Source organism: Phacochoerus africanus, chromosome 15 (assembly GCF_016906955.1).
Source record: "Phacochoerus africanus isolate WHEZ1 chromosome 15, ROS_Pafr_v1, whole genome shotgun sequence".
In the NCBI taxonomy this organism is placed as follows: Eukaryota; Metazoa; Chordata; class Mammalia; order Artiodactyla; family Suidae; genus Phacochoerus; species Phacochoerus africanus.
Genome location: NC_062558.1, coordinates 9558676 through 9583052, shown reverse-complemented (window position 1 = coordinate 9583052; position 24377 = coordinate 9558676). Strand labels below are relative to the sequence as shown.

Below are 24377 nucleotides of genomic sequence, written 5' to 3'. Positions count from 1 at the left end.
AGCAGATTTCTATGTATTATGTTTTTATCCTGCAACTTTTTAGAATTCATTGATGAGATCTAAGTTTTCTGGTAGCTTCTGTATGATTTCTTTCCTATTACTAACTTCAGGCTTTGTCTGTTCTTCCTTTTCTAGCTGCTTTAGATTTAAGATTAGGTTGTTTCTTTGAGATTTTTCTTATTTCCTGAGATAACATTGTGTTACTATAAATTCTCTCTTATAATAGCTTTTTTTTGTGTCCCAAAGGTTTTGAATTGTCATATTTTCATTGTATTTTGTCAGTTAAGTATTTTTTGATTCCTCTTTGATTTCTTCAGTGATCGATTGGTTGTTTAGCATCATATTGTTTAGCTTCCACAAGTTCATGGTTTTTGCTGTTTTTATTTATTATTATTTTTTTAAGTTTATTTATTTATTTATTTTGCTTTTTAGGGCTGTACCCACAGCAATATGGAAGATCCCAGGCTAGGAGTGGAATCAGAGCTACAGCTGCCAGTCTACACCACAGCCACAGCAACAGGGGATCTGAGCCGCACCTGTGGCTTACACCATGGCTCCTGACAATGCTGGATTGCTGACCCACTGATCAAGGCCAGGGATTGAACCTGCATCCTCATGGGTACTCAGATTTGTTTCTGCTGGGCCACAATGGGAACTCCCTTTTTTCTTTTATTTATTAAATTTTTTGTAGTTGCTTTCTGGTCTTAAAGCATTGTGGTCAGAGAAAATGCTTGATATAATTTCATTTTTTTTATATTTACCAAAGCTTGACCTGTGGCCCAAGAGGTGATATATCCTGGAAAATGCTCTATGTGTACTTGAGAAGAATGTATATTTTGCTTCTTCGTGATGGAATGTTCTAATATATAAGTATCAATAAGTCTATCTAGTCTAGGGCATCATTTAAGTCCTGTGTTACTTTGTTGATTTTCTTTCTGGATGATCTGTGAATTGATGTAAGTGGCTGTTAAAGTCCCCCACTATTATTTTGTTACTGTCAATTTCTCCTTATGGCTGTTAATGTTTGCCTTACATATTGTGCTCCTATGTTGCATGCATATATATTTACAACTGTTACATATTCTTCTTGTATTGATCCATTGGTCATTATCTAGTGTCCTTCTTTCTTTCTTGTGACTTTATCTGAATGCTGGTTTTGTCTGATAAGAGTACTGCTACTCCAGCTTTCTTTTGATTTTCATTTGCATGTAATAGCTTCTTCCATGCTCTCACTTTCAGTCTGTATGTCCTTAGTTCTGAAGTGGGTCTCTTGTAAACAGCAAATATACAGATCTTGTTTTTGTATACATTCAGCCAGTATGTGTCTTTTGGTTAGCGTATTTAATTCATTTACATTCAGTGTAATTATGTATATGTATACTTATTGCCATTTTCTTAATTGCTTTGGATTTGTTGTTTTAGGTCTTTTTTCTTCCTTTCCTCCTTTCTTTTCTTTGATGATTTACTGACTATCTTTTGTGTTGTGTTTGGTTTCCTTTATCTTTTTATGTGTGCGTCTATTATAGTTTTTTGGTTTGTAATTCCCCGTTAGATTTTGATATAGCAGGCTCTTTATGTACAGAATTGGTTTGGGTTCCAATTGGAGCTATAGCTACAGGCCTACACCACAGCCACAAAAATGCTGGATCTCAGCCGTGTCTGCAGCATATGTAGCCATTCACAGCAAGCTGGATCCTTAATCCACCGAGCGAGGCTAGGGATCAAAACCACATCCTCATAGATACTAGTCAAATTTGTTTCTGCTGCCCCACAGTGGGAACTTGCTCAGTTTTTTTTTTTTTTTTATGTATGGTTGTTCTGCAGTTGTTATGCTTGTGAGAGGAAATGAGCTCAAGATCCTTCTATTTTGCCACCTTGTCCTGCCAAAAGCTGTGAGTCTCCAACTTTAAATTCTCATTATATAGATATAGATAGATATTTTTATTATTTTTTCCCTTTTAGGGCCACACCTGAGGCATATGAACATTCCCAGGCTGGGGGTCAAATCAGACCTACAAGCTTCTGGCCTACACCACAGCCTCAGCAACACAGGACCTACACCACAGCTCATGGCAATGTGATCCTTAACCCACTGAGCAGGGCCAGGGATGAACCCATATCCTCTTGCATACTAGTCAGATTTGTTTCTGCTGCACCACAATGGGAACTCCCAGATGTTCATTATATTAACAGCCAGATGAAGAGATATATATAGGGCAAAGTCTTGAACAAAGGAGTTTCTTTCCTCATGGATTTTGGAGACCAGAATAATAGCACTTGGAAGCATTCCGATCCCTAATCTGAAACCTCCCCTTCTATGTTATTTGTTGCTTTTTCCTTGCTGCTTTTTCTGTTTAATTTTTGTCATTTTGATTATAATGTGTCTTGGTGTGTTTCTCTTTGGGTTAACCCTGTACTTCAGTCTTCTGTACTTCCTGGACTTGGGTGAATGTATCCTTTCCCAGGTTAAGGAAATTTTAAGCTATTAGCCCTTGAATATTTTCTCAGGCCCTCTTTCTCTCTTTTCTCTTTCTGGAACCCCCGTGATACAAATATTGCTGCATTTGATGTTACCACAGCTTTCTCTTAAAATGTTCTTATTTCTTTTCATTCTTTTTCCTTTATTCTGTTCTACCTTAGTGATTTCCATCAGTCTGTCTTTCAGCTCACTGATCCATTCTTCTGAATCATTTAGTCCACTATTGATTTCTTCTAGTGTATTTTGCATTTCACTTACTGTATTCTTCAACTCTGGTTGTTCTTTACATTTTCTAACTTTTGTTGTTAACCCTGTGCATCCACTCTTCTCCCCGAGTTCTTTGATTATCTTTACAGTCATTACTCTGAATTCTTTCTCTGGTAGATTGCCTATCTCCACTTCATTTAATTCTTCTGGGGCTTTATCTTGTTCCTTTGTTTGGAACATATTCCTCTGCTGTCCCATCTTGTCTAAGTGGCTATTTGTATTTTTATGGATGTGGTAGGTTACTTAATGTTTTTCAACCTTGGAGAAGTCGCCCTCTGTAGGAGGCCCCCTAGATGTCCCAGCAGTGCACTTCCCTCTCAAGCTGTATGCTCTAGAGTTACCCCCTATGAGAGTTGTATGAAAACTTCTAATGTGGTAGGGAGACTATGTGCGTGATCTGATAGGCTTGGTTGGCCCCTAGTCTGGTTGGTTGCCAGGCCCTGCCTTGTGCAGATGCTGCTGTTTAGCAGGGTGGGGTCACAAGATGGCTGGTTGTGGAATCCTGGGGGGTGTTCATCTAGTGCTGGCTCACTGGTGGGCAGCGTCAGGGTCCCAAAAACTCTGGTGCTGTTGCCCACCCACTGGTAGGTGAACCCAGATATTGGGGTTAGTGCTGGGCTACTGACAGGGAGAACCAGTTCCTGGAGTCTCGCTGTAGGCACCAGGAATCTGAGAGCTTCATTTCAGATCATGGTAGGCTGGGAGGAGGAGGAGTTCCTGACACATTTGGGGATGAGGTCTGGGGTGTCCTTAAGCTTGTGTTTACCCACCAGTGTGTAAGTTGGGGCCCAGTTGTTCCTAGGGTCAGGTCTGACCTGCTATGGGTGGGTCGGGTCCACAGGCTGTAGGATTTTGGTATTCTTGCATCTATTTCTGCCCCCTAGTGGATGAGGCTGTCCTAGAGACTACTTCAGGCTTCCTGGAGGGCAAAGCTTGTGCCTGCCCACTGGTGGGCAGAGCTAGGTCTTGGCGCTCTCATAGGCAGTACTGTGTCCAAAGGCATGACTAGAGGTGGCTATGGGCTCAAGAGCCTTTAGGCAACCTGTCTGCTGATGGGTGGGGCTGTTCCCCAACCCAGTTAGTTGTTTGGCCCAAGGCACCCCATCACTTGCACCCACAGGGTGGGGCAATTCTTGGTGCCAAAATGTCAGCCTCCAGAAGATCCCATAATGATGACTACTCCCCTAGTATTCACTGTGCCCCCAGCCACAGTGTTCCGGAGGTGGAATGTTCCCAGATGTCTGCCACCAGGTTCATTGTCCCCAGGGTAGGTCTGGCAGGCTCCTACCAAGTTAATGCTTTTGCCCTGGATCCTGGAACATGTGAGATTTGGTATGTGCCCTTTAAGAGTGAGGTCTCCATTTATCCCAGTCCTGTGGGGCTCCAGCAGTTCAGCCCTACTGGCCTTCAAAGCCAAGTACACTGGGGGGTCATATTCTAGGTGCAGGACCCCCAGGCTGGGGAGCCTGATGTGGGGCTCAGAATTCCCACTCATGTAGGAGAACCTCTGCTATATAATTATTCTCCAGTTTTGGGGGTGCCCACCCTGGGTATGGGACATGATTATATCCAGAGTCTGCCCTTCCTACCCATTCCATTGTGGTTCCTTCTCTATGTCTTTAGTCATACTAGATCCTTTCTGGTAAGGTTCCTGTCTTTTTCCGCAATGGTCATTCTGCAGGTAGTTGTAATTTTGGTGTGCCCTTGAGAGGAGGTGAGCCCAGGGTCTTTCTAGTCTGCCATCTTGGCCCCTCTTCCCCATATGTAGCTTTTAGAAGTCATTGAATAAATGTTAATGAACTTTATAACTTTGGATTTATTCCTTAGCTGCAGTGTATTTTTCCATGAAACTTAAATCTAATGGCAAAACCCGCCAACATACATTTTAGTTATTTTCACTCCTCTTCCATCTTAGGATGAAGGATCAAACTGATAGCAAAATAAGGGAAAGACTAATAGTACGAAGGAAAGGTTTGAAGGACCTAATTTTTAAATAGTGAAATTCCAAGAGGCAGCTTGGCTGGTTTTTGTTAAGGACAAAGAAAGAGAGAGAGAGAAAGGTAAGGCAGACTGGTTTTGAGTTGTATTTAGTTATAGTATTCCTAACTGTGAGCCTGAACCATTATTTTCTTATCTGTGAGTACTTGTTCTACCCATATTGTATAGTGAAGGCCAAAATATATTTTAAAACTGGTATATCCCAAAGGGCTATAGAACTGTAAATGTAATCATTATTATTAAAATGGCTCTTGTTGAAGAGTCATTGCTCAGAGTGTGTGGGCTGTAAAAGTCAAAACGAATCACTAATTGTCCTTGGCACTTGAAGATGGCTGCTGATGAACAGCCGTATATATATTGCAGTGTCCACCAAATATGGTGTGTGCTAAGCGTAAGATGCACCTGTGGTCCCACTGCTCTTGGTGAGCTTTTCCCCCAGTTGATCCTGCGTGGGCTGTGAAACCTTTCCATAGGAACCATCCAATTCTGCTGTTAGCCAAGCTGACCTCGGCTGCTGTCCTGGTCAGGCAGTCTGTGTCTGAGCCTTTAGAGTGCTGCTTCCATGTGCTCTCCCTTCCATTATTGATTTTAGCCTGCTATGGAGAAGCTGGTGTAATTCCATTGTCACGAATCCATTGCACCTTCCCAGTGCAAGACTTACCGGAAGGTAAGAGCTGGAAAGGACCTTGACAGAGGAGTATGACCCAGTTTACAGATTGAGAAACTGAAACCCGGAGACTTGAAACCCCAAGCCCCAAAGGCTACTTTTTCAGCAGATTTGGAACTAGACTCTAAGGCATGTGTTTTTCGTTTCCTTTTTTGTTTATTTAGCTTTTTAGGACCACACCTGCAACATATGGAGGTTCCCATGCCAGGGGTCAAATCAGAGCTACAGCTGCTGACCTATGCCACAGCCATAGCAACGCCAGATCCTAGCTGCCTTTGTGACCTACACCACACCAGATCCTTAACCCACTGAGCAAGGCCAGGGATCGAACCTGCAACCTCATGGTTCCTGGTCAGATTCATTTCCACTGCACCACAATGGGAACTCCCTTTTTTTTTTTTTTTTTTATGACTTTTCTGTTTGGAAAATGTACAAAAATGAGCTAGTTAATAAATCCTACTTATATATCCATTATTCAGCTTCAGCAATATCAGTAAACAATTGCGTATTCCTCTCTATGGACTTTAAAGCAAATCGTTGTTTCACCTATAAATGTTTCTCTCTTAAAGATGAGACCATTTTTAAAACATAATCTTAATACTATTATCATACTTTAAAAAAAATCCCAACTCTTAGAGCAGCAGTGCTGGTTTACTTAATGGTAGTTCTGAGGTCTCAGTGTCAGTGACCTGCTTTACCATTTGATGAATACAGGGTGAAATGCTTTCTGTGGCTAAAGACAGAAAACTTCACTGAATTTCTTATATATTTCTTTGTGAGATTCCATAGTACTGCCATGGGTTTGAGCAGATCTTACATAATTACCTTGGGGATTTTTTTTTTTTGTCTTTTTGTTGTTGTTATTGTTGTTGTTGTTGTTGTTGCTATTTCTTGGGCCGCTCCCGCGGCATATGGAGGTTCCCAGGCTAGGGGTTGAATCGGAGCTGTAGCCACCGGCCCACGCCAGAGCCACAGCAACGCGGGATCCGAGCCGCGTCTGCAACCTACACCACAGCTCACGACAACGCCGGATCGTTAACCCACTGAGCAAGGGCAGGGACCGAACCCACAACCTCATGGTTCCTAGTCGGATTCGTTAACCACTGAGCAAGGGCAGGGACCGAACCCGCAACCTCATGGTTCCTAGTCGGATTCGTTAACCACTGCGCCACGACGGGAACTCCAGGATTTTTTATGATAGTCTGTTTCACCTGGGTGCATGACATGAAGAACCCAAGACATTTATTTTCAGGTATCAGCTTCCTGTCCTATTCCATTTTCAAGCACATAAAATCCAGTCATCTGTCTTTTAGTTATGTTGGTCCTTCCAGCTCCTCATTAGCCTCCCTGTCAGTCTGAGTTTCCAAACTACCTTGTGTTAAAGCACAGGCATAGATGGAAATGTATGCATATCCGTCAGTTACCTGTCAGTTACCTGTGATTGGAAATGGTCTGTAGCTAGATGATGCCTTCAGTTGTTGGCCTTAGCAGTCCAACCTTTGAAATGCAGGTAGTTCAGTGATTGAATCCTACACTAATAAGAGATAACCCATACCCCTAACAAGTTTATGCCTTCCTCATCCAGTCATTCCAACTATCACATTGTCGTGGGCTGGGCTATTTATTTGCCCAGGGCTGTTTATAAAGATAGAAATAGGGATGTCATGGTTCTGACTCCCTAATTTCTTTATCTAAACTCTTAGGGTTCATGTAAAGTAGGAATGCTGTTTTTTATTTGGCTTTTGTTTCTTTCAAAACAACAGTGCGCTCAGTAGGTTAAGGATCCAGCATTATCACTGATGAGGCACAGGTTCAGCCCCTGGCCCGGGAACTTCCACATGCCACAGACATCGCCAAAAGAAAGAAAGAAACAAACAAAACGCTTCCCGGAGCTCCTGCTCTGGTGCAGTGGGTTAAGGATCCATCGTTGTCTCTGCAGCAGCTCAGGTCAATGCTGAGGTATGGGTTGAATCCCCAGCCTGGCGCAGTTGGTTGTGGATCTGGTGTTGCTGCAACTGTGGCTTGGACTCCAACCCTGGCCCAGCACCAGGCAGGTGTAGCCGGGGGGGAAAAAAAACTGAATTTTTATTAGGTTCAATTGGAAAATTCTTTATTGTAAACAGAAAATAACTGTGAGTGTATCAAATGGAGCCTTTTCCCATTTTTAATTTTAATTTTTTCCTTTACCGTATGAGCCAAACAAAATTCTGAACCATAATACATGGGTTTCTGTCTTTCTTTTGCCAGTGTGCAAACCTCCAGGGAGTGAAGATGCTCTGTTCTAATGCAGAAGGCGCATCCCTGAAACTGTGTAATTTTGAAGATCCTTCTGGTCTTAAAGCCAATTTAGAAGGTGAGAGTCTATCTGCAATTACCTTCTTTAAGGAGAAAACACACCATTAAGTAAAAAGCCCAGCAAAATAATTGTTACTGGTGAAACATGATAACTCCAGGAAGGTAGATTTTTTTTCTGTCATCATACTTAGAGAATTTGCAGAGGGATAAGCCATTGCTTGGATTCAGTTGTGCTAACCAACATGCTGAACTCAGGAAATCTGACCTCCAGGATTTAAAGAGGCTTCAGTTGGAGAATTAGGTATCAACATCTTAAACTTTCAAAGAGAATGGGATACTCTTATGTAGACTAAAATTAAGAACTTCAGTTTGCATAAAACCAGGCAGTTTTGTGTCATTTTTGGATTTAATTCTTTGTTTATGAATTCCTTATTGCTTTGTTGTATCTGTGAACTGGTCACTTCATTTATTTGTATATTTAGACAACACAGTACTCACTTCCACTGCCAAAAGCTTTCGGAGGAATATTTAGAATCCCCCCTTTGGCTTTTGCAAGTTTTATTATAATATGTCTAGGTGTGGGCCTGTTTGGGCTCAACTTGTTTGGGGCCCTCTGTGCTTCCTATGTCTTGATATCTATTTCCTCTGTATTTGGGAAGTTTTTAGCCATAATTTCTTCAAATATATTTTAAATCCCCTTTTTCCTCTCCTTCTGTAATCCCTGTTATGCATAGATCTGCCCACTTTATATTATCCCATAGAGCTCTTATATTGCTTTCATGTTTTTTCATTTTTCTGTCTGCTGTCCTGATTGGGTGATTTCCACTGTTCTGTCTTCCAAGTCACTAATTCGTTCCTCTGCATTATTCATTCTGCTCCTCAGTACCTTTAACTCAGTTTGTGTCTCAGCAAATGAATTTTCTTTCTGTTTTTGCTTTTTAGGGCCACACCCACAGCATATGGAAGTTCCCAGGCCAGGGGTTGAATTGAAACTAGCTGCCAGCCTACACCACAGCCACAGCAATGCAGGATCTAAGCAGCATCTGTGACCTACACAACATCTTACAGCAACACTGGATTCTTAACCCACTGAGTGAGGCTAGGGATCGAACCCACATCCTCATGAATACTAGTTGGATTCGTTTCTGCTGAGCCACTATGGGAACTCCTGAATTTTCTAATTTTTCTTGGCTCCTCCTTTATTTTCTAGTTCCTTTCTAAAGTAATCTGCATTACTGTTCATATCCGCTCTTAATTCTTTCATATTCACCCTTAATTCCTTCAGTATTTTCACTGTCTTCTTTTGGAACTTGGTGTCTCTTAGACTACAGAGGTCTGTTCCATTATTTGCTCCTTCAGGTGAATTCTATTCTTCTAACTGGGAATCGTTCCTGAGCTGCTTCATTTTGCTTATATTTTTCTTATTCCATGAGTTTAGGGAAACCAACTACTGTAGTCTTGGAGGGCAATTTCTATGTGAGAGCACCCCTGGATATTTTGTGAGGACTTACTATTTATTTTTCGTGTGAGGGTTTGGATGGTTGCTGTCCCTTTCCACAGTGCATGCAGGCCATTATCCCCTTGATAGACTGCTGCACATGCTTCCAAGGAGATGGAGGCACTGGGCAGACCTAATAGCGCCTGATCGCCAAGCCCTTGATGGTAAGGACCCGTGGGAAGATGCTGCGTGCTGCTCCTAGTTGCAGGGCCCTGTGAAGTGGCAGTGAGCTTCAGGCAGGTTTAGGTGGCGTCTGCAGTGGCAGTGGCAGGGCTGGGGGTGTTTTGGGGGAGTGCATTCCCAGGGAAGTGAGAGCAACCACAGGTGGTACTCAGTTGCAGTGCCTCCCTCTCTGCCAGCCTTTGAGGTGACTGGGGCTGCAGGTGGTGCCAGTTCACAGACCCCTAGTGGTGGTGGGCCACGCCCACCTCTGGAGTCAGAGATAACTGCTGTGGTTTACCCCTGCTGCCTATAGACCTCGTAAGAAGCACCCATCACGCTTAGCCTGCACAGGAGGTGCCACCACCTATAGCCAGCACAAGAGAGGCCTTGCCACTCATAGCCTCACCCTCCAAGAGTCCGAGTGTGTGGTCCGCCCCTCCTCCTGTCTCCCTCAACAGTGGCACCTTGCTTCTCCTGCAGGCCCAGACCTCCTCCTGGGTTCCCTCAGCTCTGGTGCTCTGCTCCCCAGCTCCCTCAGGCTGTCTCCACACAGGCAACCCTAGTCCTCTCCCCAGAATTGAACTCCGGAGCCTGAGTCTCTGCACCCAGCCCCTGACTGAGCATCTCAGGCTGTGGTGTCTGGAGTGATGCTGCAAGATAATCTGTGTGGCTTTCACTCTGCTTTGCCCTTCTTAGTCCAGTTGCTGTGCTTTTCTCTGCAGCTTTGAGGCCCCTCCATCTCAGCTGATCTGTCAGTTAGGTGGCTTCCCAGGGTGTGGGTTCCTTTCCTCTTAAGCAGCTCCCTCTCAGGAGTGATGGGCCAGCCCTGATTCCTTTTTTCTCTCTCTTTTTTTCCTTTTGTTCTACCCAGTTATGTGGAGGGCGTTGTGCCCTATTTGGAGGTTTAAGGTCTTTTGCCAGCACTCAGTAGAGTTTCTCTGTGAATTGTTCTACATATAGATGTGATTTTTGGTTTTTTTTGATGTGTTTGTGGGAGAAGGTGAGTGCCACGTCTTACTCTGCCATCTTGATCCTGCCAGGAGGCATATTTAAAAGTGCTAATTTATCATAAGACCAAATTAAATTCCTCCTTCAATAATACCAACTAAAACATGAATTCTTAGTTCATAGAATAAGCCCATTTTTAAGAGAGAACTCTTTAGGTATGTGTGTTGGTTGAGAGACAGATTTTTAAGTTCAACTATGCCTATAATCTATTCACTTTAGGTGCTAATCTGAAAGGTGTGGATATGGAAGGAAGTCAAATGACAGGAATTAACCTGAGAGTTGCTACCTTAAAAAATGCAAAGCTGAAGAACTGTAACCTCAGAGGAGCGACTCTGGCAGGAACTGACTTAGAGGTGAGTCACCAAGTTGAAAGTGTTTTTGTTCATCTAGAATTACTGAGCAGCTCCTGCAAGATGTATGGAAATCACAAAGTAGTTGGCTGGTCAAAACTTCCAGGTAACATGCCAGACCAGCTGGAGGGATGTTTTCCTTTCAGTTGCTTGTTTAAATGAATTTGAATTCCAGAGCCGGTTCAGTTACCTAAGTTACACATTCCAGTTTGGGGTTTAAAGATTCGTCTGGCATGAAGTCTGAGCTAACTTCATTCTTCCTCTTTTCTTGGGTCTCCCTCAAGCAGATAAGTTTGATAGGTGGTTTTTTAATCTAATTGATTGTGTGTTTAAGTTTTCATTCCACATAGAGTTAAATGGGGGCAGATTATTTCTTGAATTGAGAAACTGAAATGATATATCTGTGTTTGAAATCAGGTTCAGAAGCCTGTTCTGAATTTGCATCATATTCTCTTTGAATCCCAGTCTGAGATTTTAATTTTGTTCAGGCATCTTTTTTATTATAATTCTTCTGAGTGTCATCTTGATGTGCAGACTGAGCTAGCAGACTCGAGAGTTGTTACTAGGTCCACTTCAGTGCTGTCCAGTAGCTCTTTCTGCAGTGATCGGCACGTTCGATGCCTGTGCTGTTCAGTCCAGCCGCTACCAGCCACATACAATGACTAAGTTCCTCAGGTGTGGCTGGTGCGGAGTTCCTGCTGTGGCGAAGCAGGTTTGGATCCGGCATTGTCTCTACAGTAGCTTGGCTGCCGCGGTGCAGGTTCAGTCCCCTACCCGGTGCAATGGGTTAAGGATCCAGCGTTGCTGCAGCTATGGCATAGGTCACAGCAGTAGCTTAGATCCGATCCCTAGCCCGGGAACTTCCATATGCCGCAGGTGCAGCCAAAAAAAAAAGTGACCTGTGCAACTGGGGGATGGATTTTTACATTTTAATTTATTTAAATATAAATGGCCATACGTGGCTGGGACTATCATATTGAACAGTGCAGCCCTATATAAGAAAAGCTGCCATAGATCGGATTGTAGAGAACAGGATGTCAACACTGAAGTTGTTGATTTTTTTTTTCTTTTGCTCATTCTCTTGATAATTCTTAGAGGCATAGTGGCAGGCCCACTAAACCTAGAGGCAAAGAGAACCAGCCTAAGGCTGAAGGTATAAACCTATTATAAACACAATTATTTAATTATAATCAAAATTATTTAATTTTTTTATATTTGTAACTGTCACCTAAGATTATTTTTTCCCCTTATTTTAGTTATCATGTAGTCAGTGTGATCACACATCAGAAAGTCTCCCTCTAGCCAACTGATCGCAAATACACAGCGGGTTGACTGTTTAGGGCAGCTGCTGACATTCTGCCCTGAAGGGTTATGTGTAGTCACCCTTCTCTCTAACCATTGTCCCCACCATCCTCAGGGACTTAGACAAAACCCCTGTCTCATCGGTCACTCCCTGATCTCAAGGGAAATTTGAAAGCGGCCCCAGTTGTGGTGGTGGTTACACTGTTGTATATATTTGTTAAAACTCATTGAATTATACATGCAGTTTCAAGATTGAAAAGGCAATAGCCAGGAGTTCCCACTGTGGTTTAGTGGTAATGAACCAGACTAGTATCCATGAGGACGGGGTTTGATCCCTGGCCCCCCCTCAGTGGGTTAAGGATCCAGCATTGCCATGAGCTGTTGTGTAGGCTGCAGATGCAGCTCAGATCTGGTGGCTGTGGTGGAGGCTGGGAGCTGCAGCTCCGATTCGACCCGTAGCCTGGGAACTTCCATGTGCCATGGGCGTGGCCCTAAAAAGACAAAAAAAAAAAAAGAACTATTCTCTGCTCTTGAAACATGTTAGGGATTGAGGGGAAATATATTGTATGATTTAATTATTTAAAAAATATGAGAAAAGGAGGGAGGGAGGGATCAGGAGCTTGGGTTATCAGACACAACTTACAATAGATTTACAAGGAGATCCTGCTGAGTAGCATTGAGAACTTTGTCTAGATACTCATGTTGCAACAGAACAAAGGGTGGGGGAAAAAAATGTAATGTATACATGTAAGGATAACTTGATCCCCTTGCTGTACAGTGGGAAAATAAATAAAAAAATTAAAAATATGAGAAAAGGATTTTACTTAACAGTCTCCCCACCACCTCACACTTCTCCCCCCCTACCCCGGGCCTTTTGTTATTGTTGTTCATGGATTGTGGTTTAAAAAAAAAAAAAGAAAAGAAAAAGTTTAAATACTGTTTAGTATATTGGAGTCCATTCTGGATTTTAAATACCTGATGCTAAAGTACAGAATGGACCTGCTTCATCGTTAACCTCTGTGTATACATATTTGCCATGGTCAGCCTGAGCATCAGCTAGAGAGGACAGAGAAGAAAATATCACTTTCTCCTAAAACTTCTGGATGCTTTCCAGAAATAACTGAGTTTTATTATATACATTTTCCTAATGTGCTCCAGGAATCATTTTGAGAGGGAACAGAAAAAGGCCTTCAGTCTTTCTGTTGGTTACCTGAATACTATTTTTGTCCTACAGAACTGCGACCTGTCTGGGTGTGACCTTCAAGAAGCCAACCTGAGGGGTTCCAACGTGAAGGGCGCCATCTTTGAGGAGATGCTGACACCACTACACATGTCCCAAAGTGTCAGATGAGGGTCCTCGAGCTGAAGCAAGAGGCCGAAGATGGAAAATGTTTTCCTTACCACTTTTCTTTCTCCACCCACTCAGTTGTCCAGAAGAAATAACACTGTAAGGGAATTAAAAAAATTTAGAGGATTATGCTTGTTTTCAGTGGTGCGTAAAGGAAAAAAGTGACTTTTTCCCCCCACTTTCTGATTTTAACAGAGAAGCACTCATTTAATAGACATAGGGAAGCTAGATGAGATTGTTGCCTTTTGAGTGGAGTAGGGGGACCTGCCTGGCTTTGTGACCAGGAATATTATCTATTATATTTGCTTTTAAATAGGCATGATGTGGAAATACCATCTTAAATTTGAAATGCATTTGAGGATTTTAATTTATGAAAAGCACAACTTACGCAATTATATTTATTGAATCTCTAGATGCAGTATGGATATTTAAATTGTTAAATCTTATGAAAATTTTGAAAAGGTTGTTCAGGTTTATAAATAGCTTTAGTGATGCCTACCCTACTTCGAAATACCTGTCCCACCCCATGAATAATGGTGAGATCAGACTCCCCAAGGCTCTCTTTTCAGGTTCCTTTTTATAATTCAAAACAAAACAAAACATTAGGAGTGCCCGTTGTCTCAGCAGCCGTTGTGTCTCAGCGGTAACAAACCTGACTAGTATCCATGAGGATGCAGGTTCAAACCCTGGCCTCGCCCAGTGGGTTGGGGATCTGGTTTTGCCACAAGGTATGGTGTAGGTCACAGATGAGGCTCGGATCCCACATTGCTGTGGCTGGGGTATAGGCCAGTGGCTACAGCTGAGATTCACCCTCTAGCCTGGGAACCTCCATATGCCAGGGGTGCAGCCCTAAAAAGACTTAAAAAAAAAAATTAGCTAAATAAAGAAATGCTTTGTTGCTGATTGAGACAGAGCAGAAGGAAAGGGACATTATTGTCCATTGTTGTCAGCTGAAGGTACAGTGGAACCCTCTGGACGGAGGAAGGATTTACCTAGAGCTACAACTTTTTTTTTTCTTTTGTCTTTTGTCTTTTTGTTGTTGTTGTTGCTATTTCTTGGGCCGCTCCCGCGGCATATGGAGGTTCCCAGGCTAGGGGTTGAATCGGAGCTGTAGCCACCGGCCTACGCCAGAGCCACAGCAACGCGGGATCGGGATCCGAGCCTCGTCTGCAACCTACACCACAGCTCATGGCAACGCCAGATCATTAACCCACTGAGCAAGGGCAGGGACCGAACCCGCAACCTCATGGTTCCTAGTCAGATTCGTTAACCACTGCGCCACGACGGGAACTCCTAGAGCTACAACTTTTAAATGAGCGTTCCTTAGGATTTGATTCTAAGCAAGTTCCACTCAATGCTTTTTGACAGGCAATTCTGTCAAAAATTTACACTACTAGCCTAGTTTCCTCCTGTACAGTCAAAACAAACATAGGAAGAGATAGTTCAAAAAACCAAGGCACATAATTAACATTCATTTCATGTAAATGCCAAATAGTTTAAACTGGGCCATCTTGGAAATACTAAATCCCAGTCCACTGCAATCAAAGCTATAAAATATGCATATGGCCAATTTATCTTTTAGAAGTCAACATAGTTGCAGCTCAAACCCTAAAAAGGGGAGTGAGAGATTTTAAACTGACTGTTGGATTTTAATTTTCAAAAAAACTTAAATGAAAATAAGGCGTTGGGCTGGTCCAAGATGTAATACTAGACAGTCAGCACCTGTGGTTGTTTCTAGTTTGTTGTCTTTTAATAAGTTTTAGCCTGGCCTGATTTTTTGAGGCATTACCTTGGTGGTAACAGGGCAGGGCCTGTACTTCCTCACAGTAACCAGTGTCCTTGTGTCTGTCCCCAAGCGCAGGGATCTAAGCTGTGTCCAAAAGGGTTCTGAATTCTCCAGGCTCATCCGTTTGAAGCAAGGAATCATCAAAAAACCACTTTGTCTCCTTTGGGAGAATGACATGTCTTCAATATTTACATAGTTTATTCTTCTATATATACATATGCAAAGCTTTCCTTAACAGTAAAGGGTACATATGCATAGTGGGAGGAGATCAGACCTTTACAGGTGAAGGAAAGCAACTTCAGAAATGAATTATTTTCGTTGCTTTATTATTTTTACCGAGACAGAGAAGTATTGTATTGAGAGATATCTATTTTCATAATCAATATATGCCTAAATTATATTTAAATCATTTCATTCTGTACTATATTTTCAATAATCATAGACTCTGTTGTTCATCCACTTAAGGGCACCTCTGTAGACATAACCTAAAACTGCAGAAGAATCTGAATGATCCGAACATGCTATGTGTAGAAAACGCAGATTTGGGATCTGATGTGTAACTGCATTAATAAACGATGTGAAATGTTGGAAAGCAGTTTCTTGTCTTGCTTTTGAAAATCTGCACTTTCCATATTTTGCTCCCATTTCTTCAGTATGTGTTGAAGACGAGCCCTGATGGTCTGAGCAGAAAAGGAAGCACAGCATAACACTTACGACAGGTCAGTCCCTTTGAAAGTGCCCATCGAGTTGTTTCTTCAAGCATGACTGCTTTATGGTCCTCTTCTTAAAATCCGCCATACTAACAACACAAAGACATGTCATTAATTCTGAACAAAAAAAGCCTCTCTTCCAGTAATTTAATTTGTGTTACTCTATCTGATGAACATTACCAGTTAGCTTTATTCAGTCAGTTAAGTACATTGCCCCTTAAATGTTCTCGCCTGACAAGCAGGAGAAAGAAGTTTAAAGAGGAAGGGAAACTGCAAAGTTGAAACGTCCATTAACACATTAACACTAGCAATGAAACATGTTTGAACACATAGGTAAAAACATAGTTGTTTGAGGAAGGGCTAGAAAAAGGTTTTTAAACCTAAATTACTAATTATTAAAAATTTTTCATATTCATATATTTAGAGCAATACATATTGTATGCTGTAAAAAAGTCAACTATAGTTCCAAAGCCATTTTAGTAGGAAATACTGTAAAATTATTTTCTTATGAAGCTTACCATTATAAGCCAAGACTTGAAATACATTCTCCAACTGTTCATTTAATGCATTGGAAGCAAATCTACACCAAGTCAACTTTAAATCATCCTTTATACATTGAAAAGCCCTAGAATTTAAAATCTCCAAGGAAGCATTATCTTTAAAATAGTTCCTGTAGTGGCTCAGTGGTTAACGAGCCCAACTAGCATCCATGAGGACATGGGTTTGATCCCTGGCCTCGCTCAGTTAAGGATCTGGCGTTGAGATGTGGTGTAGGTCACAGATGTGGCTTGGATCCCGAATTGCTGTGGCTGTGGTATAGGCCACTGGCTACAGCTGCCATTCACCTGGGAACCTCCATATGCCTGGGATGCGGCCCTAAAAAGACCAAAAAAAAAAAAAGATACAACACTACAAGGAAAACCAGTGACATTGTTTCATATAAAGAAACATGTGGAGTTTCTGTCCTGGCTCAGTGGTTAACAAACCTGACTAGGATCCATGAGGACTTGGGTTTGATCCTTGGCCTCCTCAGTGGGTTAAGGGTCCAGCAGTTGTGGGAGCTTTGGTATAGGTTGCAGACGCTGCTTGGATTCCGAGTCTCTGTGGCTGTGGTGTAAGCCAGCGGCTACAGCGCCAATTCAACCCCTAGCCTGGGAACTTCCATGTGCCATGGGTGCGGCCCTATAAAGACAAAAAGACCAAAAAAAGAAACAAACAAACAAAAAGCCCAACCTTGTGCAAGGAATTCTCTGAGGCCCTTTCACAGCCTTAGGCAGGTCAGCAGGAGTTCATGAGTCCTTCCTGCTGAGATTTTACATTAGGACAAAACAAGTTTCCATCTGTCATTCGGCAAGATTACTAAATTATTATTGTATTTTATTAATCTTGAGGTGTTTCTTTAAATGCCAAAAATGAACCCATTTTCTCTCTAAAGCCATCCTTTAGATTTTAGGAAATTTCTAAATTTGGAAAAAAAATAACTATAAAATCCAATTATTTAAGCCCAGTTTACTGAATTCAGCTTCATGGTAAATCACTTGGAACTGTGAAAAGGACCAACGTTTGTCATGAAACATCCAAATACCTTTAACTGCGTATTTGTTGATATCTTATTTGGTGCTAGAGAAAATGAATTTGGCCTTGGCCCTTGAGATCTGTGACAATTCTAAGGCAGACTTTGAGGGCGTGAAGCATAATTGAATGAAATCACAGACCATGTGTCTGTGTTTGTCTAAAAATTTCAAAGCGTTTTTCAAACATGTAACACCAATGGATAGAAACAACCTACAAGAAATCCAGTGATGCTTAACCGGGGAGTGAGTGATTATCATGACAATAAGTATCAGAAGGCTTAACTCCCCCTTTCTTCAGTCCTGACCAAAGACCACATCGGCTTAACTGTTAGAAAGCACATCTCTTTCAGCAAACAGGAAATCAATTGGACAACTTAAACATCATTCGGATGTACTGGACTCTTGTTGAAAACCAGCCTCTCTCGCTACCTTTACAGTGAGATGAGGTCTCACTCCTTTGTGTCAGAAAGGTGTTGAGATAATTCAAAATGTCTAAATGAAAAAAATTAAATGATAATCAATTAGGTTCTATTTCTAATTCTCCCCTCTATTTGCAATTCTACCTTAAAGTTTATCCTCATCTACTCTTTCACAGACCTGACAACCTCCACCGAGGAAAGCAGGAGTTCACTTGGGCAAAACAACATTGCTCTTTATGCTGAAATCCTTGCAAGTGTAATTATTCCAGAGGACAATGGGCAACCTGATTTAGTATCCTACTTGAGAAATTGCCAGTCCTGGCCCTAAAATGAACAACCATCCAGATATTTTTAAACATTTTACTGCTTAGCAAATGTAATGGGCCTTACATCCAACTGTACATGAGGGTTTGATTCTGTGTCAGATAAAACATCTTTGATGAAGAAATAGAAAGTATTAGGTCTAATCTGATTCATTCATTCATTCATTATCTTATTCATTCAAATCTTTACTTACTGAAAATTTGACTAAATGCTAGGATTTTTTTTCATTCTATGGCCACATCCACAGCATATGGAAGTTCCAAGCCAGGGACTGAAGCCGAGCCACTGCCACAACCTATGCTGCAGCTGTAGCAACACCAGATCCTTTAACCCATTCTACTGGGCCAGGGATCAAACCCGCACCTCCTCAGCGACCTGAGCCACTGCAGTTGGATTCTTAACCCACTGTGCCATGGTGCTAACTCCACTAGGGATTTATAAATAAATGCTTACATAAGATGGATCTTTGAGGAGTTCCTGCCGTGGCTCAGCAGTTAATGAACCCAACTAGGATCCATGATGATGCAGGTTTGATCTCTGGCTTCACTCAGTGGGTTAAAGGTCTGGTGTTGCTGTGAGCGGTGATGTAGGCCAGTAGCTACAGCTCTGATTCAACCCCTAGCCTTGGGAACTTCCATATGCCATGGGTGTGGCCCTAAAAGACAAGAAAAAAAAGATGGATCTTTGACTATCATGACTTACAGCCCAAGGGAAAATTAGGGGAAGACAATAAGGTATTCAAATAAATGCAATAAAGAGTAATGGGGGAGTTCCCGTCGTTGCGTAGTGGTTAACGAATCCGACTAGGAACCATGAGGTTGCGGGTTCGATCCCTGCCCTTGCTCAGTGGGTTAATGATCCGGCGTTGCCGTGAGCTGTGGTGTAGGTTGCAGACGCGGCTCGGATCCCGCGTTGCTGTGGCTCTGGCGTAGGCTGGTGGCTACAGCTCCGATTGGACCCCTAGCCTGGGAATCTCCATATGCCGCGAGAGCGGCCCAAGAAATAGCAAAAAGACCAAAAAAAAAAAAGAGTAATGGGTCTCTTTTTTCAATGCTTATACTGTGCAAATAAAATATCCAAGTGTTCACTACTGGGGTGGAATATCTATCAGTAAAATCTGGATCATGAGCTCCCCTTGGCAGGACTGTAATAATGATTGGATGTTAGTCTCATTCACATGCTAGGTAACTATTTCTCGTTTTTGCACTCCCATTTCCTTTAGCATAGGGACTTGCATATTTTAACTTGGCATCTGACATGAATTCAACCACCATCCAAAATCTACTCTAGATGGTTTGGCACTTAGCATGTTCTAACCGCAATGTTTCATGATTCTCCTTACTTTTATGATGCTGTATAAGGCTTTCAAAAAGATGTGCTACTTATATACAATGGAATATTACTCAGCCATAAAAAAGAATGAAATAATGTCCTTTGCAGAAACATGGATGAACCTAGAGATTCTCATACTAAGTGAAGTAAGCCAGACAAGAGAAAAACAAATATCATATAATATCACATATATATATAAAGTCTTTTAAAATGATGCAAATAAACTTATTTAAAAAACAGAAATAGGTACACAGACATAGAAAACAAACTTCCGGTCACTAAACAGGAAGGGGGAGGGATAAATTAGGAGTTTGGTATTAACATATGCATACTACTATATATAAAATAGATAACTAACAAAGACCTACAGTATAGCACAGGGAACCCTACTAGTACCGTGTAATAACCTGTAAGAGAAAAGAATCTGAAAAAGAATATATGCATATATATATTAACTAACACAAGGTTGTAAATCAACTATACTTCAATTTTTTTAAATAAATAAAATTAATTTGAGGAGGAAACCTGCAGGGTAGCAGACTAGGAAATCTTCAAACTGACCCCATCTACTTTAGGATTCTATATGGGCTTTGTATAGTACAAAAAATCACTTCTTATTACTTATAAATCAGCTCCTTTTATACATGAGGAATCTAAGAGCTGAGACAGCTTGCAGGCACCCTGATTCAACCTCTATAATTATTACAAGACCTCCTCTGTGAAAGTTTTTACGTGTGCATTTAACATCGCTTATTCTAGGAGAGTTGTTTTCCTTGAACTCTGGATAGGTCTGTCAGTTTCCTCAAGGGAATCCTATCTAGCTAGATTTTAATCTCTTTGAATTGTGCCCTCAGCTATAAAAGTCTTAGCTGAAGTTTTAATGGCTAAGATTTAGGTAAATTTAACAGATATACCAGTGGGTGTTCCAATTACATACACCATTAAAAGGCTTTATGTGAGGCTTAAAAAAAATTACTATTAAAAAAAAACAAAACCCATAGTCCATGTGTACTGCAATTTACCAGCAGGGAAGATTTCAGTGTCCTGGAAAAGTTTCATATAAAAGGGAAGCTAGAAGAATGAAAAGTCAGATGCAACACACGCCAAAGGAAGCCTGAGTTTTTTTGGCTCTTTGCTCTCAAACAGGTAAGATACTTTGTGTTTCTAGTCCTTTTTTTTTTAAGACTGCATGCTATTGTCTGTCTATAGGTCATTTTATACCCTAAAGGCTAAGACGAAGTATGGCATCGAAAGAAACCTTGATTTTTAAAAGTCCTTGTCGCCTCCGGCCACAGAGATCCAGCCTTTGGGGAACTGCAACAGCTCATCAACCAGTATTTGGTTTTGTCCTTAGCCTCTTCCCCACCAATGAAAATTAATTTGTGAGAATTCCACATCATTAGCTAATTCAAGGCTGCCTTGGCCAGGGAGGCAGCTGGTCTGGGCCTCTGGGCTTTGAGAAGGGATGAGTCCTCTCATATATTCACAGATGGTCCAGCCAGCAGTGGCGTCTGGCAGACTAGAAGACAGATAACTGGGCAAAATGTAATTAGCACCATAGTGTTGCCATTTAATGTCAAGCAACTTATATTAGCCAGAGATTCCTGATAGGAGGCACTTTTCAGAGCAGATGGCCAAATTCTCTTTATCTTAGGAATGAAAACTCATCATGAGAGGTGGTGGAGGGGGGAATATTAAGGTGAATAGGTGAACTTGACAAAGGAGGAAGGCTGGGGTTTGGATAACCAAATAAATAATAAAAATTTAAATAGTTCTGTTCTAAAAAAAAGTACTTAACATGTGAGTTGAAAGGACTGACTGATTTTTGTTCCCAGGGGCAAGGACCCTCAAGGCAAGTGAGTACCTGCCTGTGAAAACTGTACCTGACTCTCACTTCCATCCTCTGCAGGGTTGGTGACACAAACGCTGCACTTTTCACCAAGGAGGTCTTTGCTCAACCCAGGCTGGGTCTATATTTTTCATTATTAAAGTATAGTTGATATACAAAGTTGTGCCAATTTCCGCTCTACAGCGAAGCAAATCTGGGTCTCTTTTGACGGTTGCATTGATGTTCCTTAGAATGGAGCCAGTTCCGAAACTTCTAGCCGGACTTCTTCTGCTGACTCTGTGTGTAGTGGGCTGCTCCAGCCAACACTGGTCCTATGGATTGCGCCCTGGAGGAAAGAGAAATGCTGAAAATGTGATTGATTCTTTCCAAGAGGTAAGTTCCTCTCAGCTTCTAAATGAGACATGGCTTCTTGTGATTCTGGTGAATCCTGTGCGCATCCTGTGTGAGCCCAACATTGCTATCTACTCTCAGCTCTCACCTCGGTATTCCAGGGAAGATAAAGCACTTCCCAAGTCCCATTCCTGCTTTAATTCAGAGGGAGTCTAATGAAACAGCAGGAACGATTCCAAGAAGAGCAAGCACAAAGGAGTGTGTCTGACTCTGAGGATCCAGAATTGCCAAAGGAAGGAGAAACAATGGGGTGGATTCTTTGGGATTTGGAAAGAAAATCTTGGAGCTCTACCTATTTTTTAAGTGTCATATGTAAAATATATCTATGGTGAGTACTCATTGTGGCTCTGCGAGTTAAGAACCCAACAGAGTGTCCATGAGTATGTGGGTTCAAGCCCTGGCCTTGCTCAGTGGGTTAAACATAAATCGCAGATGTGGCTTGGATCTGGTGTTGCTGTGGCTGTGGCATAGGCTTTAGCTGCAGCTCTGATTCGACCCCTAGCCCAGGAACTTCCAAATATCCCAGATTTGGCCATGAAAAGAAAAAAAAAAAAATCTATGATACTAATTCAGCAGTACCTTTTTTTTTTTTTTGGTCTTCTTTGGCATTTCTAGGGCCCCTCCCGTGGCACATGGAGGTTCCCAGGCTAGGGGTCTAATCGGAGCTGTAGCCACCAGCCTACACCTGAGCCACAGCAACGTGGGATCCGAGCCGCGTCTGCAACCTACACCACAGCTCACAGCAACGCCGGATTGTTAACCCACTGAGCAAGGGCAGGGATCGAACCCGCAACCTCATGGTTCCTAGTCGGATTCGTTAACCACTACGCAACGACGGGAACTCCCCCTTTTTGTTTTTTGTTTGCTTTTTTTTTGTTTGTTTTGGGGTTTTTTTTGGGGGGGGGTGAGGTTTGGCTGTACCTGCAGCATGTGCAAGTTCCTGGGCCAGGGATTGAACTTGAGCCACAAGAGTGACACTGCTGAATCTCTTAACTGCTAGGCCACCAGGGAACTCCAGTTCAGCAGTACATTTTTATAACATAAGTAAGTTTCCTTATTAAGGGTGCGTGCTTTATAATTTCTTTTTTTATGATATGGGCACTCGAGCAAAGAAGTTAGAGAAGAGGAGAGGACTTAGCAAGCTCAAGGAGACAAATATATACTGGAAAATATGCTAGATTTTATTTCCTATAAGTTAGATACTTACTAGTACCAATAATAATATGGAATAATTGGGTTTTTTATCTCTAAGAGGTGATTTCTTGGGGCCACGTGAGGATTACATAAGAGAGGCCAGATATCTTTGCTGGTTAATCCAAAAAATGTTAACGGATTAATGAAAAACATTAAACGTTGTTATTGCTTTTTAAATTAATGGGAAACTAACTAGGCCCTAAGGGATGAGTGATTAAGGGCCAGACACTCAACATAGAGCTGAAAATGGGAGCTGTAGCTAGAGAAACTTAAAACCATTTTGTTTTCATTGGAAAGAAATATCCCATTTTTGGAGAAATAATAACAATAATTTAGCGTGAAACAAGCCCAGAATCTGACGTCTCCTCTATGGACTATATGTGAAACAACTGTCTTTTAAGTAGGACATATTTAGTAAAAACTAGAAAATAAGATCAACTCTATCTGAAACTATAAGCTTTTGCATTTCTTCGTGTACCTCATGAGGCTCAAAGCACCTCATTCTTATTGTCTCTAGGGAGAAAATATTATGTCTCATTATTATTGTCCATTTCCTCCAGAATCACACACCAATCTGTAAAAATGCTTGACAGCAAATCTATGTCCTTTTAAAGTCCTCATCCCGGAAGTTCCCCTGTGGCTCAGCAGACTAAGGATCTCCCTTTGCCATAGCTAGGGTGCAGGCGGTAGGGTTCGATCCCTGGCCTGGGAGCCTCCACATGCCCAGAGTGTGGCCCCCAAAATAAATAAAGCCCCCATCCCAATGGCCAAATTTCTCAGCACCACAATCCCCTTAATTTCACTTTCCACAATTTTTGGTGAAAATGGAAAACACCCTTTCCTTTTTTAATCTCCATTTCCAAAAAAATTACATTTTTCCTGCAGATGGCCAAAGAGGTTGCTCGACTAGCAGAACCGCAGCGCTTTGAGTGCACCGCTCACCAGCCCCGTTCTCCCCTCAGAGACCTGAAAGGAGCTCTGGTGAGTGACAGCGTTCATAACATGGGGTTTTCGAGATGGGCGGGCCTGGGTACCACTTCTTGGGCTGTCACTTGGAACAACCACCTCTCAGCCACGGCAGGGCTTACTTTCCTCGTTGCCTGAATTCCTCCTGTGCTGGACCCTTACCATTTCATAACATCCCTTTTCAGTGGCTAGCCAGCACTATTGGTTAGAATCTTTTTCCTTTCTTAGTTAAATGGAACGGCAATCCCTTTGCAACCTGTAACTCCCAATCTTGGCTCTAACCTTTGGAATGACCAACAAAACAAATTTCTACCCACTGTCAAGTGTCACTTCTTCAAGTATGTTCATCAACCCTCCTGCACTATTCTTCTCCAGGCTCACCTGCACCTCTCCACCACCTTTTTCAGTAGTTCTTGGTATGACATGGTTTATCCCTGGGAAATGCAGACGTCGGAACCA

At 42.0% G+C, this 24377-nt stretch overlaps 2 protein-coding genes across 2 annotated transcripts in view; both read left to right on the top strand.

Annotated features, from left to right (window-relative positions):
- KCTD9 (potassium channel tetramerization domain containing 9) overlaps positions 1-14108 on the top strand; it is a 63990-nt gene extending 49882 nt beyond the window's left edge. Inside the window, exons 10-12 of the mRNA XM_047760602.1 lie at positions 7659-7764; positions 10594-10727; positions 13261-14108. Of these exons, the coding sequence (XP_047616558.1) occupies positions 7659-7764; positions 10594-10727; positions 13261-13377 (357 nt within the window). The 3' untranslated portion in view covers positions 13378-14108. The remainder of the gene's footprint in view (positions 1-7658; positions 7765-10593; positions 10728-13260) is intronic.
- A 7479-nt stretch (positions 14109-21587) lies between these two features.
- On the top strand, positions 21588-24069 carry GNRH1 (gonadotropin releasing hormone 1). The gene is made up of 2 exons (XM_047761934.1): positions 21588-21740; positions 23838-24069. Exons 1-2 carry the CDS (start codon positions 21588-21590, stop codon positions 24054-24056), a joined length of 372 nt encoding a protein of 123 aa, XP_047617890.1. The 3' UTR covers positions 24057-24069.
- The last annotated feature ends 308 nt before the right edge of the window (positions 24070-24377 follow it).

Excerpts from the sequence above, each read along its gene's own strand:
- GNRH1 (XM_047761934.1), top strand. The coding sequence starts at position 21,588 with ATGTTCCTTAGAATGGAGCCAGTTCCGAAACTTCTAGCCGGACTTCTT. Across the intron at positions 21,741-23,837 it reads TGATTGATTCTTTCCAAGAG|ATGGCCAAAGAGGTTGCTCG; the intron begins GTAAGTTCCTCT and ends TTTTTCCTGCAG.